Genomic DNA, 14,694 nt, shown 5'->3' with positions numbered 1-14,694 from the left:
ATAGCTGTCATAGGGACAATTTTAAAATTGGTGAAGAAATAATATGAAACAAATTATAGTTTTGGGGCTTTTTGACAAATTATCTTATTATATTAGGAATAAAAATTTTTATATTTTTAAGAATTTCGAATTCAATTTAATAAAAATCGGACTACTCTAAGATATAGATGTAAAAAAAAGGTCTAAAAAAAGAATGAATTAATTTTTTTCTAATATCACTAAAGTCGGCAACAATCCTTAAAAATTGCACATGGTGTTAATAAAGTTGATTAAATCTTAAAAATACAAGGGTATACAAACTTCGGCTTGCCGAAGCTAACTTCCTTTCTTGTTTACGCTTGGAAACAATTATTTTAAATTAGTTGGTGGCTGGTGCGAAAATAATATGAAACAAATTTAAGCTTCGGTGTTCTTTGACATTATGGGAATATTATTTTTTGTATTTTTAAGATAATCTTATTAAATTTAATCAAAATCGGACGATACTAACTTATAGCTGTCAAAGAAGCGACCAGAGAAATATTGAAATAATTATTTGAAAAAACATTTTATTATATACCACTGAAGCTGGAAACAATCCTTACAAATTGAATATAGTGTTACTAACATTGATTATTTCTTATAACTGCAAGGGATTACAAAACATCGGCTTTCCGAAGTTAACTTCCTTTCGCGTTGTAAATTTGGCTTAAGTAGCATAGATAAAAGCAAGTCAAGGTAAAGTTGATTTTTTTATTTGCTTATATCTTATAACTTATTAAGAGATGGTCAGGTTTTGAACATTTTTGTCCAGAGAAAGTATATTGATAATAAAAGTAAATTAAAAAATTAATGGGGCGTGGTACTTGGCTGAAAAAACATACTAAAATCTACCAAAAATTTCGACTCTTTAGCTTCAATAGAGTTAGTACTATAGGTACTCTTACCGATTACTTTTACAAAAGAGTTGTACAATTGCTTGTACCAACTTTGAGATGCATCTAAGCTAAGCCGTTAATATTTATTTTTTCTTTAGATTCTATTTTAGGACTCAGCGGTAGAAGCTCCTCCCAGTTAGACGTTTTAACTTCTAAAATCATCGAACAGCTTGTGGCGAATATGCATCAGGGAGTTATCACCTATAGTGAAATAGCACAGCCCAATTTCTTTGAAGCAAAGGCCGCTGAATTTCTTGAGCGTTACGCGGCAAGCAAGAGTGATAGCCAGCCGCATACAGTGGGCCTGGAACCTTTTCAACCCATAGACTTGACAGGATTCGATGAGGTGAAGAACTATGCCTATCCTGCTGAAGTCAAAGTTCTTGAAGGGAAGACCTACGTGGTGCATCGCAATTGCACTGAGGCCACAAAGATATCAGAATTCAGTGGCTCGGCGCAACTGAAGCAAAGATTACTCGACCATGGGCAGGCAGCTCTTCCTCTCAACAGCACTACGACCACCACCGCCCAAAAGAAGACCATACATGACTGGGTAAGGGAGAACATGGAGCCAAACGTGGTCGGCTACAACTCGGTGGTTCATGTGGACCGCCAGTTGGTAAACACCGTCTACAACCAAATGAAGCCCGGAGCCAGCTCGACCGTGTCAATATACAGTTTTAATGAAACATTGGCCAGGAATGCGGACGGAACCAGTTCCATAGGAGGTTCGGAGCCGCAGCATCGCTGGCAGGACGGAGAGTTGGTATATGATCTGGGCCAGCCTATTGGTAAGACCACACCCCTGCATGATGAGCAATGGAAACGCGAGGAACGCGAAAGGCTTTTCTGGTATCTTACTACGCCGCAAAGGCTCGACGACTGGCAGCAGCAGCAGAAAGAGCGTATGCTTGGTGTCGTAAAGCGCTATGGGATAACTCTGTCCGTGCTAAAAGAGTTCCATCGCCGCGAACTATCCCGCTACCAGGCTCTTCTGGTTCAGAACAGGCCCCAAATTGATGATAGACGCGGTTGGCAAAGGCAGGAGCTTGGTCGCCTGAACTGGCTGATCAAACAAAATGGCTTTACTGCCCAGGACATGAAGCGCTGGCAGAACGAGAACGACCGCAAGCTTGTCCAGGTGGCCAAACAACACGATATCACTCAGAAGGAATTACGGCAGTGGCAGACGGACGAGCTGCAACGTCTTTACGTCCATTTTAACCAAAAGAACGCGTCACTGGTGCCTCAAATGAGCTACACTATCTTTTCACCCAGCTCATTTACCGAGGAGAACACAAAAGAGCAACAGCGTATGGTTGAGCTGATTCGTCAGCACAATACCACAATCACCGCTCTACAAAACTCAATTAAAACCGATCAACAGCGACTGAAGAATCTTTCAATAAGGTACCAGGGTGATATACAAAACCAGACGCAGTGGCTTCGCAGTGAGGTGGCCCGAATCGGAGAACTAATAAAGAACCAAAGCGAGCAGGTTTCTAAGATCACTGCATGGCAAATCTCCGAGCGCTCTCGCCTTAAAAATATCCTGATACAACACCGCGGTTCTATTGAAGAACTGCAGCAACGAATGAACCAAGATCGGAACTACCTGCAAAATCTGGCCATTAAGTACCAAGTGACCGTTGAAGAGCTGGAGAAATGGCAGCACGAAGAGTTGCAGCGTCTTCAAGTGCGCGGGCAGCAACAGCTGGAGGACCACATCAAGGACTGGCAGGCCAGCGTAAGCACCAACCTGCGCGACATTGTTGCTAGAAATCAGTTCACCCTAGAGGAGTTCCAAAATTACATCATTAACGACCGCAGTCGCTTGGAGGACATGGCTCGCATGTATAAAGTGAATTTGGAGGAGATCGAGCAATGGATAAAGAACGAACTAAAGAAGTTGCATTCAGAAGGCTTGCTCAAAGATATGGAAAATGAGTTGATTCAGTGGCAGTTGGCGGAGCGCAATCGTCTTGAGGCCTTGGTCCAGCACAGCACGCTGACCGTGGATCAGTTGGAGACAAAAATAAAAAATGACCAAGAGCACTTCTTTCAGTTGGCCGACAAGTATAAAATCAGTGTAGACGAGATTCAAGACTGGCTAAAAAAGGAGCTGACCCGCTTGAAAAGCGAAGGCCTGGTCAAGGCGAATACGTTAAAAGACTGGCAACAAAATGAGCGCGCAAAAATCTTGATGCTCGTGGAGAAGAATAAATACTCGCTCTCCGAGCTTGAGCGCAAAGTATTGACAGATCATGCACGTCTCCAAGAGCTTTCGAAAACTTATAAAGTAAAGGTTTTTGAGATTGAGGAATGGATTAAGTCCGAGGTTGCTCGACTACAACACGAGGGGCAACTGAGAGTGGAGTCTCAGCTCAACAACTGGCAGAAAATTGAGCGCCAGCGCCTACTAAACCTTATCAATAAGAATAATCTTTCAATCGATGAAATCGAGTTAAAAATTGGCAGGGACCAGACTCACCTCTATAGCTTGGCACAACAGCATCAGGTACACGTCGAGGAGATCGAGCAATGGATCAAAAAGCAGATTCAAAAGTTACAGGACCAGGGCCTGATTGAGATGCAGAAACTACAGGATTGGCAGGTGGAGTGGCGCGGTAATCTTTCTAACATGGTGCAGGACCGCGACTACACGGTCGAGGAATTCCACAAGTGGTTGCTCAAAGACCGAGCCCAATTACAGAGTTTGGCTATGCAACACAACGTGCAGATTGAGGAAATTGAGCAGTTCGTTCAAAAGGAAGAGCAGCGCTTTATCGAAATGGGTCTATTAAAACCGAGTGAAAAGCTGACTAATTGGCAGGAGGTAGAACGCTTACATCTGAAGAATCTAGCCCAGCAGCAGTACAAGTCTACAGAGCAGTTAGAGGCCTGTCTGCAACAGGATCGAGAACTTCTTAAAGGCCTGGCCCGCCAGTATAGCGTCCAAGTGGAGGAAATCGAAAGGTGGATGAAGCAAGAGATATCTCGCATGCGGGACGAGGGCCAGCTTCAAGTCGACAACCTTACCTCTTGGCAGCTGGCGGAGCGCGAGCGTTTGGAGGCCCTCATCAAGCAGAACAAACAGTTGAGCGCCGAGGAGCTTAAAGCCGAGCTGGAAAAGGATCGTCAACACATGCACACTATGGCTTTCCAGTACCACACATCAGTCGAGGAAATTGAAAAGTGGGTTCAAAACGAAATTGAAAGACTGGAACAGCAAGGAAAACTCAACATCGAAGAACGTACTGCCTGGCAGCGTACCGAGCAGCAGCGAATCCTTTCGATACTCCAGCAGCATTCTAACATCACCTTGGAGCAGTTCCAAGACAAGGTGGGTGTATATTTTAAAGGTTTTTATGTATAAAAAATGAAAAAACCTTTTATTTTGCTTTGATTGTATTTATTTGAAGAGTAACAGGGCTTAGGATTCGTCAGAAAGTATGTAACAGGCAGAAGGAGGCAGTTCCGACCCCATAAAGTATAAATATCCTTAATCAGCATCACTAGACGAGTCGATCTGGCCATGTCCGTTTGTCCGTCCATCTGTCCATCCGTTTCTACGCAAACTAGTCTCTCAGTTTTATAGCTATCGGTTGAAACTTTCTAAAAAGTCTTCTTTCTTTTGAGATAGTATTTAAACGGGAACCAGCCGGATCGGTCTTTTCCAACATACAAGGTGAGTTCCAAAGTAAACAGGACTTAAAAAAAAAAGACAGAACAAATAGTTTTTTCGGCAAAGTCAATTTATTGTATTCAAAATAGTCTCCTTCTGCTTTAATATAGCGTTTTGCACGGTCCAAATAAATAAAAATACATTTTTCCGAAAAGGTAGAAGTCGCATGGTACCGTATCAGGTGAATACGGGGGGTTGTTGATGGTTAAAATGTGATTTTTGGTCAAACAGTCGGACACAAGCGTCGATCGATGAGACGGTGCATTATCGTGCAACAAACGCCGACTTCCATCTTCGCGATATTCGGGCCGAACACGTCGAATACGGCGCACCAAACGCTTCAAAACTCCTAGGTAGAATACCGCATTAACGTTTTGGCCGGGTGGAACAAATTCTTTGTGGACAATATCCTTGGAATCATAAAATCAAACCACACTTCCAATAGATGAAATGTCATGAAATTTTTACTGGAAGTCGATAAGCGATAGCACATTCTAACGCATCAGTTGACATATAGATGGCGCCACTAGAGAAGGCTAGATTAAAAAAGTTGTGTTTACTTTGGAACTCACCTTGTATAACGTCCGACGCTTGGAAATAATAGGTTTTAATTAGTTCTGAATTTCGATTTTAATTTTTCAAAATCGGACGAATTTATCATATAGATGTCATAGGAACGATCGGAAAATTGGTGGTAAATTAAAATGAAAAATGTTTTTATTTGTTTTTTTATCACATCTAAGGTGCTACGCTTGGAAATACAATTTTACAATTAGTTCTGAATTTCGAATTTAAATTTATCAAAATCGGAAGACTATACTTATAGCTCCAATAGGAAGAATATTTAACATATTAAATTATCTTTGTAGAGACATCAGTTCAAATCTGATCTAAATTAGCGGGGTTTTTCAAAAGTCGTAGAACAAAAGAAGGGGCAAACCTTTTCATTTTGGGAAAAAGAAGAAAATCTTGTTTTTGTATTTAATTTTGATCGGGGTGATTTTTATCGAATTTTTTTCTTTTCCAGCTCACAACAACAAAACGAAATTTTGAGTTTTAGAAGAGTAATAGGGGTCATAATATAGATTTTTTTCAATATCTTTGAAATGGTTAAATATATTTTTTTGATGTTTTCGTTAATCGACCACAAACTACCATGGTTAAAAAAAAAACAAGGGAGAACGCTATGGTTGAGTGTCTCGACTATTACTCTCGACGTTACTCAAATAATAAACTTTTAAATAATATGCCTTCAAGAAGTTTTGCTTACGATGGTTAGTCGTAGACTAAAGACATAACAGAATATATACAGCGCTGTAAAGTTTTTTCGCGCCAATTTTACGTGCATGGATTTTCAGTCCTTTTACACAATTTTTCCTTCCTTTTGGCGCATGTGAATGCACTGTAAAGAGAGAGACAATGCAAAGAGCGAAAAGCCCTCCCACTGTTTTTTAGTAATTAAAATCTTAAATTAATCTACCCGGAATTAGGTAGACCAATGAATTAGTATTAGGGTAGTGAAAAGGGGAGTCAAAGACGACAAACAATAATTCAATGAATTAAGTTAGCCGCGCACTTTCCTCTCTCTTAGTGGTGCCAGCGCTTTTCGTACTCTTTTCGCTCTTGTTACAGCCAGCTCTAAAAAAGAGAGAGCAAAACATAAAATAGACAAAAAACATTAATATTTATGTATGTTTACTTAACAGAAACAATCTTAAAGACTAAATTGTATTCTTCATTTTAAATTTCAGCTTTAGTTGTTCAATAAAATGTTTGTTCAAATAAATGTTTAGTTTACAACTATTTACATACAAACATGATGAAAAAAAGATGTATGTATACATTGTCTGACTGACGTCTGGTGTCATTGCTTTTTCAACTTCTTGGGCGGTTTGTAGGCATTGGAGTGAAATAGCTATTTTGTCAAAGGCATCGATCAATCATATATGTATTTACATACATATCTTTAAAATGACAAAACAGAAATTATTACAGCGCTGTAAGGACTTAGCCCGTCAAATTAGGTACACGACTTTCGGTCCTTTTCAACCAATTTGACTTCTCTTTTGGCGCACTAAAAAGCACTAAGAAGAGAATGAATGCAAAGAGCGAAAGCCCTCCCTCTCGCGCTCGTACTGTTTTATTCAGACATTTACGTGTTACAATAATCAGAATTGGTAGACCAATAAATTGGTATTAGGGTAGATAACAGGAGAGTCAGAAATAACAAAATAGTTTAAATTGTTAATTATTCAATAGAATAAATTAGCTGCGCACTACACTAATATATATTAGTTGAAAGAGATAATTAAAGATTTACAATTTGTTTAATAGATGTGAATGCACTGCAGATCGGAATAAAAGAAGATAGAAAATGCGAGAAGCCCCTCCTGTGCCAATACCATTGTTTAACATTGACCTAATCGTAATTCAAAACATTACTGAAATTGATGTTGAGTTCATTAAAAAAACACATTCTTTTTTCACATTGTTTTTTTTTTTTGACATCCATAAGTTAGAGTAGTCTAATTTTTATTAAATTAAATTCGAAATTTTAAAATTATATTCCCAATATTATAAGATAATATTTAAAAAAGCCCCAAAGCTATAATATGTTTCATATTATTTTTCCAACAATTTCCGATAGTTCCTATGACAGCTATATGATATAGTCCTCCGATTTTAATCAAATTTAATTCGAAATTCAAAACTATTTAAAATATGTTATTTCCAAGCTTAGAAGGTTTTATGTTGAAATAAAACCAAAGATATAATTTGTTCATATTTTTGACTAATTTTCCGGTTGTTTCTATGACAGCTATAAGATATAATCGTCCGATTTCCAATTGAAATCGAAATTCAAAATCAATCAAAAAATGTTATTTCCAAGCATAGGAGGTTATATGTTCAAAAACACCAAAGATATAATTTTCCTTTAATTTTTTCCTCGATAGTTCCTATGGAAGCTATAAAATATAGTTGTCCGATCCTGGTTCCGACTTATATACTACCTGTAATAGAAAGAAGCCTTTTGGGAACTTTTCAGCCCTATGTCTTTAAAACTGAGAGACTAGTTTGCGTAGAATCGGACAGACAGATAGACATGGCTAGATCGGCTCGCCTTGTGACGGTGATTCAAGAATATATATACTTTATGGGGTCAGAAACGTCCCCTTCACTGCGTTGCAAACTTCTGATTGAAATAATCATTCTGCAAGGGTATACAAATTTTAAAAAATTTAATTTATTTAAAAAAAAATTAAACACTTTTTTTTGCAGTTTTTGACTACATTTATACCGACCGGCCCTATCAGATCCAACTTTCTAAACTTTTACTTTTCTCAGTTTCTTAGTTTTTGCGATACTTTTCGATTGGTGTATCACTCGTTACGATCGGACCATCATATCAGATTTTTAATTCTCCGGCTATATATAGTAGTGTGTGTACTGCCATCCACAGTGATTTTGTTAGGCCTACCACTTCAGGATAGTTATCCTTTTCTTGAGCTGCAGGACTGTTAATAATATCTTGTTCATGTTTCATGGCATTGTCATTACCAGTAGTGTATTGTGTACGCTTGTGTACGCCACGTGCGCCTCGACCGAATTCAGTCTTTTCTTTAATCTTAGCTAATAGAGAAAGGTACAGAAGGTAAAAGGTAATCCCATGACCGATTATTAAGTATATTTCTTTCTTTCATTCGCACCTAATTAACTTGCGTGTCAATATTAATCCGCAAAATAAAACATGAACATTAATTTTCTTGCGACTGAATGAAAAAAAACACTTGGTGAAATTAAGAATTATGTATGTTTTTCTATCGGCCTGCCAACTCCGAAAAATTATAGAGGTACAAGAATTTAATTGTTATTATTTCGCACTTTGAGATATAATTCATCAACCGTCTTCTCGCGTTTCCAGATTTGAATTCGTTATTCATATGTCGTAAAAAAGGCTTAGAACAAAAAACGTATTTTAGATTAAAAACTCAGATAAATACACTTCAAAAATTATACTTGTGTTATAATATTCAATAATGAGCCTCTACATACTCTACACGATCAGGATTACCAGCCCTGTCAATCTAGGCTGATTCCTTTCACGTATGTAGGTTTGTTACGCGAACATGCCACACTCACTCTGAGCAAGGAAGAACGCTATAGTCGAGTGCCTCGAGATAGCCGTTACTTAGCTTAAGAGAGAAAAAGGAAAATGGAGAAAAAATATGTTATGTGGGCGGCAGTCAGACCACCGTTTGTGGGCGTTAAACTGAACGTGGCAAAATTATATCAATCGGTAGGCACATACCCCATAATGTGTATGTATATATATATTCCTGATCAGCATCACTAGACGAGTGATGCTGTCCCTCAGTTTCTACGCAAACTAGTCTTTCAGCTTTAAAGCTATCGGGCTGAAACTTTCATAACTTTCTCCTTTCTTTTGCAGGTAGTATAAATCTTATAGCTCCTATAGCAATAATCGGAAAACAAATTTTTACCAATTATATCTTTCTTACGATTTTAAATAACATTTTTTAATTAGTTCTGAATTTCGAATTTAATTTTATATAAATCGGACCACATATAGCAGTCATAGGAACAAACGGAAAACTGGTGGGTAAATAATATGAATCAAATTATAGCTTCGGTGATTCTATGATATATTGTCTACTATACTATTGGAAATGAAATTTTTTTTAAAGAATTTTTAATTAAATTTTATAAAAATCGGACGTTTGTAACATATAGCTGTCAAAGAAATGGTCAGAGAAATAATAAAATATTATTTTATTACAAAATTTGCTTTGTTGATTTTGATCATGTTTTTAGAAGGGATATAGAATTTTTTAATATTAATGTAAAATTCAGGATATTCTTAAACTGTTGAAATGCTAAATTGCTGAATTTTGATTAGATGTTAATCTGCTGTTCCATACAAAGTTGACTTTCAGTAATTTCAGCAATTCAACATCTTTGGGGCTCTTAAAAATTTTGTTGAATTGCTAAAAATCAGAGATGTCGAATTTTAAACCAAGCTCAAGCCACGAAGGAATTTTGTCTTTATTTTAAATGTTTTGCTCCCATAGGGTCCCTAATTCTAAATATGAATGCCGCAAAATTGTAAGGAAGTTGTGTACCCATAAATTCAAAGATTTTAAAAATATTGGGGCAATGGTGCCTTCATCGCTTAATTGTAGAAGAGAGGAAAGAAAAAAACACAGGGATACTTTTCGGGTAGTTGCTCGCTTCTAGCTGTCACAACTTTTTTCTTATTTATGCATCACCAGCGAAAAGAATCAGGACAAGAACCCATCATCAGTGTCTTGTTATGAAACCGGTCTGTGCTCAACAAAAAACCAATTTCGTGTATTCTTTTTGCACTGATCATTAGATAACCTTTTTGCGATAAGCGAAGAAATTAAATCAAACAAGGAGGATGCCGAAGCACTCGACTATCAGATACCCGTTACTCAGCTTGGGGCAGCAATATGAAAATGGAGATAAAAGGCAGCAAAGGAATATGGTAAAGCGCAATCTATCGTCTATTTCGAAATATGTTATGTAAGCGGCAGACAGTTTCAGGCGTTTTAGGCGTTAGAGCGGGCGTGGCAAACATTTTCTCTAGGTCTTATAGTGCGAGATCTCAGCGTTCTTACGGACGGAAGGACAGACGGACATGGCTAGATCGACTCGGCTTGTAACCCTAATCAAGAATATATACTGTGTGGCGTCGGAAACGCTTCCTTCTGCCTGTTACATACTTTCTGACGAATCTATTATACCCTTTTACACTACGAGTAACGGGTATAAAAATAAAAAATTACATATTAATCTGGTCTCTTCGATAACAAAATTTGTGACCACCCATGGAAATCCTTTTTTATTTCTGGATTGTGAAGGGTTTTGACAGGTTCTAAAGCGACTTTACAATGCTCTTTCATTGAACCCTTAACTTCCCAAAACGTTATCGAATATGTTAGGAGCGTGTAGGATAAGGTGACAAACGATCCAATTTTTAATATAACTTCCCCAAAAATCAATATTTTTCAATAGTGAAAAGCAGAGAATTGCTTACATTTGCTGAACATATTTATATAAAAGTGCGATCCAAAATTTTAACGGAGCTAAATCCTACAGCTTTTTTCTATTGCAGGTAGTATATAAGTCGGAAACAGCCGGATCGGACAACTATATTTTATAGCTCCCATAGGAACTATTGTGGAAAAAAAAAAATTTTAAAAAATATATATTTATGGTGTTTATTAATATATCGCGTGTTCTTTTTTAGAGGTATAAATCTTTAAGTTGCAATAAAACAACGATGGATTATTCGATTTACATGAATTTTTTTTATTCGAAAGATAATTTTATGGCATTACATTGGCTCGGATGTAGTCCTATTTGGACCTGTAAATTGGCCTCCAAGATCTTGTGATTTAACACCGCTAGACTACTTTCTGTGGGGCTATGTAAAGTCATTGGTCTATGCGGATAAGCCACAAACGCTTGACTATTTGGAAGACCACATTCGCCGTGTTATTGCCGATATACGGCCGCAAATGTTGGCAGAAGTCATCGAAAACTGGACGTCCAGATTGGACTACATCCGAGCCAGCCATGACGGTCATATGCCAGAAATCATATATAAAATGTAATGTCACAAGATTATCTTTCGAATAAAAAAAATGCATGTCAATCGAATAATCCATCGTTGTTTTATTGCAACTAAAAGTTCTATACCTCTAAAAAAAAAAACACCCATTATAACCTCTTACGCTTTGAAATAACATTTTTTAATTAGTTCTGAATTTTGACTTAAAATTTATCAAAATCGGACTGTTGTATCATATAGCTGCCATATAAACGATCGGAAATAGGTAGAATAATATGAAAAACAGAGAAGAGCGTTATAGTCGAGTGCCTCGACTATCAGATACCCGTTACTCAGCTTAAGGGAGCAAAAGGGAAATGGAGATATAACGGCTATTTCAGTAGCTGTTATGTGGGCGGCAGACAGATTTAAGCGTTTAAACCCTTTGTGGGCGTTAGAGTGGGCGTGCACGTTTTTATAAGCAGCAAAGCGATATTTTAGGGCCACCTACCGGCTATTTCAGTAGATGTTATTTGGGTGGCAGACAGATTTAAGCGTTTAATCAAGGCGTGACAGTCGATAGGTATTGACGGACAAACAGATTTCAGTTAAAATTTTGTTTCTATCATAAAAGTATAGGGGGTTAAAGTGGGCGTAGGCGTGGGCATGCTAAGTCTGACTGTTCTAGCTTTTATAGTTTCCAAGATCTCAGCGTTTATACCGACAGACGGACATGGCTACATCGATTCGGCTAGTGATCCTGATCAAGAATATATATACTTTATGGGGTCGGAAACGCTTCGTTCTACCTGTTACATACTTTCTGATGAAACTAGTATACTCTTTTACTCTACGAGAATCGGGTATAATTAAATCTTTCGTGTTTTTTCACATACAACCAGCTAGGCTTGGGAACAACATTTTTTTAGTTCTAAATTTTAAACTTTATTTCATCAAAATCGGACGACTATATCATCTAGTTGTAATATTTTTCTGATCGATTCTAAGATATAGCAGTAAAAAAAAAAGTCCGAGAAATAATGAAATAATTTTTTTTTATATCACTGAAGCCAGCATCAATCCTTTAAAATGTCACATGGGGTTACTAACGTTGTTTATTTTTTATAACTGCAAGGGTATACAAAATTTGGCTTAGCGAAGTTAACTTGATTTTTTGTTTCTGTTGTGTTAGTGTGTAAACCGTAAAGCGAAAAATGGATTGCGAGCTACGGTTTAAATTAATACAAACAAACTCTCAAAGCTAAAAATCAAATGAAAGGCATCTAGACATTAATAAAACATGCCATAAAACGCTAATAGCCACTGCGCAACCTAATCAACCATTATGACCATTTAATTTTCTTTAAAACGGGAACGGTTGTCACTCTATCGTTTTAATATTGAATTACATTAGCTAACGAACCTGTGAAAATATAAATAGATAGGAACGCAAATTGAAGTAGCAAATCCAATACTAAATTCGTATGTTTAAGGCTGTCGATTTCTGGTAGATATATATATCACCTGCGCGTACATTCCGCCTGCATCTGAACTCTCGGAGCAATTAAATCATCATTTGCTATGTAGTCAGTCACAAATAAGCTGCCTAATATAGACCATTTGTAACGAAAGCCAACTTACCAAAGAAGCACCTCTTACTCAACCCATCCTGCTGTTGAGGTCTTAATAGCCCTGCTGCTTTGTTAGAAGAACCATTAGAGAAGTCAACTAAGTGATTTTATTGTTTTCGCAAGGCTGACTTTCAGTGGTTAAATTTGTATATATAAGACTTTGATTGGTCCGATATCTACTTATCCAAAAACATCGATGAATAAAAAAAATACTCTCCCAACAAGCAGTGGGACCACATAAAAAATAAGCAGTTTAGTACAAAGACTATTTAAATCCTTGTTAAGTACAATTCTCTCAAAATCCGAGAAAGTTTTATAATTTTATTAAAACCAAGCCTAAATCCATCACTTATTATTCCTCGCTATTTATTAAAAATATTACAGCAACAACTGATCAGGCGATGGCCGATCTTTTTGCCATGCTTTGTTTTACCTCATTCATCACACCCAAGTCGAATTTAATATTCGGCCCACTTTAAAAGAAAGCTCTTTGCTTGTTGATCTTCAACGCGTCACGCCCATATACTCCCCTGGTCCTGATGGAATTCATGGCTGCGTGCTTAGATATTTCACGGGGGCCTTTTGCAAGCCCTTTCTTAAATTATTTACCTTTAGAATCTTCACAATCTCGATAATGTGCAAGAAATAGTTAATAATTCCTCTCCAGGAAAAGGGCATCTCCAAATTGTCAATTATCAAAGCTCTTAAAACTATTTTTTTCAGTTATATCTTTGGGCAACACGGGTTTATGAACATAGATGAACAACCACAAACCTTTTGAAACTCACACTATTTGTGATAATGAAATGTAAAAAAACATCTTCAAACAGGCGTTGCTTACACTCTCTTTAGTAAAGCATTTGACTCTGTAAATCACGAGCTGCTAGTTAGTTAAACTCGATTTATAGGATTCTTTGTGGATGTTTTAAGATGGATTTTAAATTATCTGAATTGCAGAATACAAAGAGTTCGTTTTAAAAATTCTACTTGGGGCCTTTACATTTTACTTTATTAATAAAGGACCATCCTTTTATAAGGCCATTTTGTACTCGTACTAATGTGCGCAGATTCTTTTAAATTATGCATGCAATACTTTTTGTCGTGTCAATCCTCAATTTGCAACATACACGTTGAGTGAGGTCTTCTTTTCGTAGAATAACTCTAGTAAACAGTCTGAGTGGTTTTTTTGGACCCAAGACATAAGCTGTAATTTTAGAAGGATCGTGCTTGCCGACTTGGGGGGTAATTTATTAGCTTTAATCAGCTGTGCGCCCCTACTCGCAGCTTTTGATAGTCGGTCATCGCAATGAAACGACCAAACATGATTAATGGGAAGAGGCGCCAGATTATGTATTGATTGTTTGTATACGCCTTGCTTGCTTCCGATCCTTGCGTTACTTCTGTGACTCTACCGAGCAGCCACTTCCGGGGCGGTAATTTGTCATCTTTGATAAAGACAATGGTTCCTGGTAGAGAGTTGGTCGATTCATTTGTCCACTTAACTTTTTGGGACCTGCCTCGCAAAACCGTTGTTTGATGGCTCATATAAGTTGCTAGCGTTGCATTATCGCAGAGCAGCCGTTCGAAAGGGCCGCGCCGCCCAACAAATCTGCTGAGACAGAGGATAAATGAGTTAAAAGTGAGATCTTTCAATAGTTCTAGGGGAACCGCTTTCGTTGAAAATACTCATTTTTAGAGCTGCCTTATCACGCACTCCCAGCGAAGCTCGGATTAATTTCAAGGGTCGACTGACTCTGACACGGTTAAGAGGCCCATTTCCATAATTTGCGACATTACAGCACAACAGCACTGTACACCATGAGTAGCCTACGCGATATAAAAGAAGAAAGAACGAAGCTCGGCAGC

The 14,694-nt window shown here is 37.5% G+C and overlaps 1 protein-coding gene across 2 annotated transcripts in view; it reads left to right on the top strand.

Annotated features, from left to right (window-relative positions):
- Positions 1 to 14,694, top strand: part of LOC108022040 (tiggrin) — a 157,399-nt gene that overhangs the window by 48,492 nt on the left and 94,213 nt on the right. For both annotated transcript variants that reach the window (XM_050889986.1, XM_050889987.1), the window contains exon 3: positions 1,016 to 4,260. In XM_050889986.1, the coding sequence (XP_050745943.1) occupies positions 1,016 to 4,260 (3,245 nt within the window). The remainder of the gene's footprint in view (positions 1 to 1,015; positions 4,261 to 14,694) is intronic.

This window comes from Drosophila biarmipes, unplaced genomic scaffold, assembly GCF_025231255.1.
Source record: "Drosophila biarmipes strain raj3 unplaced genomic scaffold, RU_DBia_V1.1 ptg000009l, whole genome shotgun sequence".
In the NCBI taxonomy this organism is placed as follows: Eukaryota; Metazoa; Arthropoda; class Insecta; order Diptera; family Drosophilidae; genus Drosophila; species Drosophila biarmipes.
This window is presented reverse-complemented; position numbering and strand designations above follow the sequence as displayed.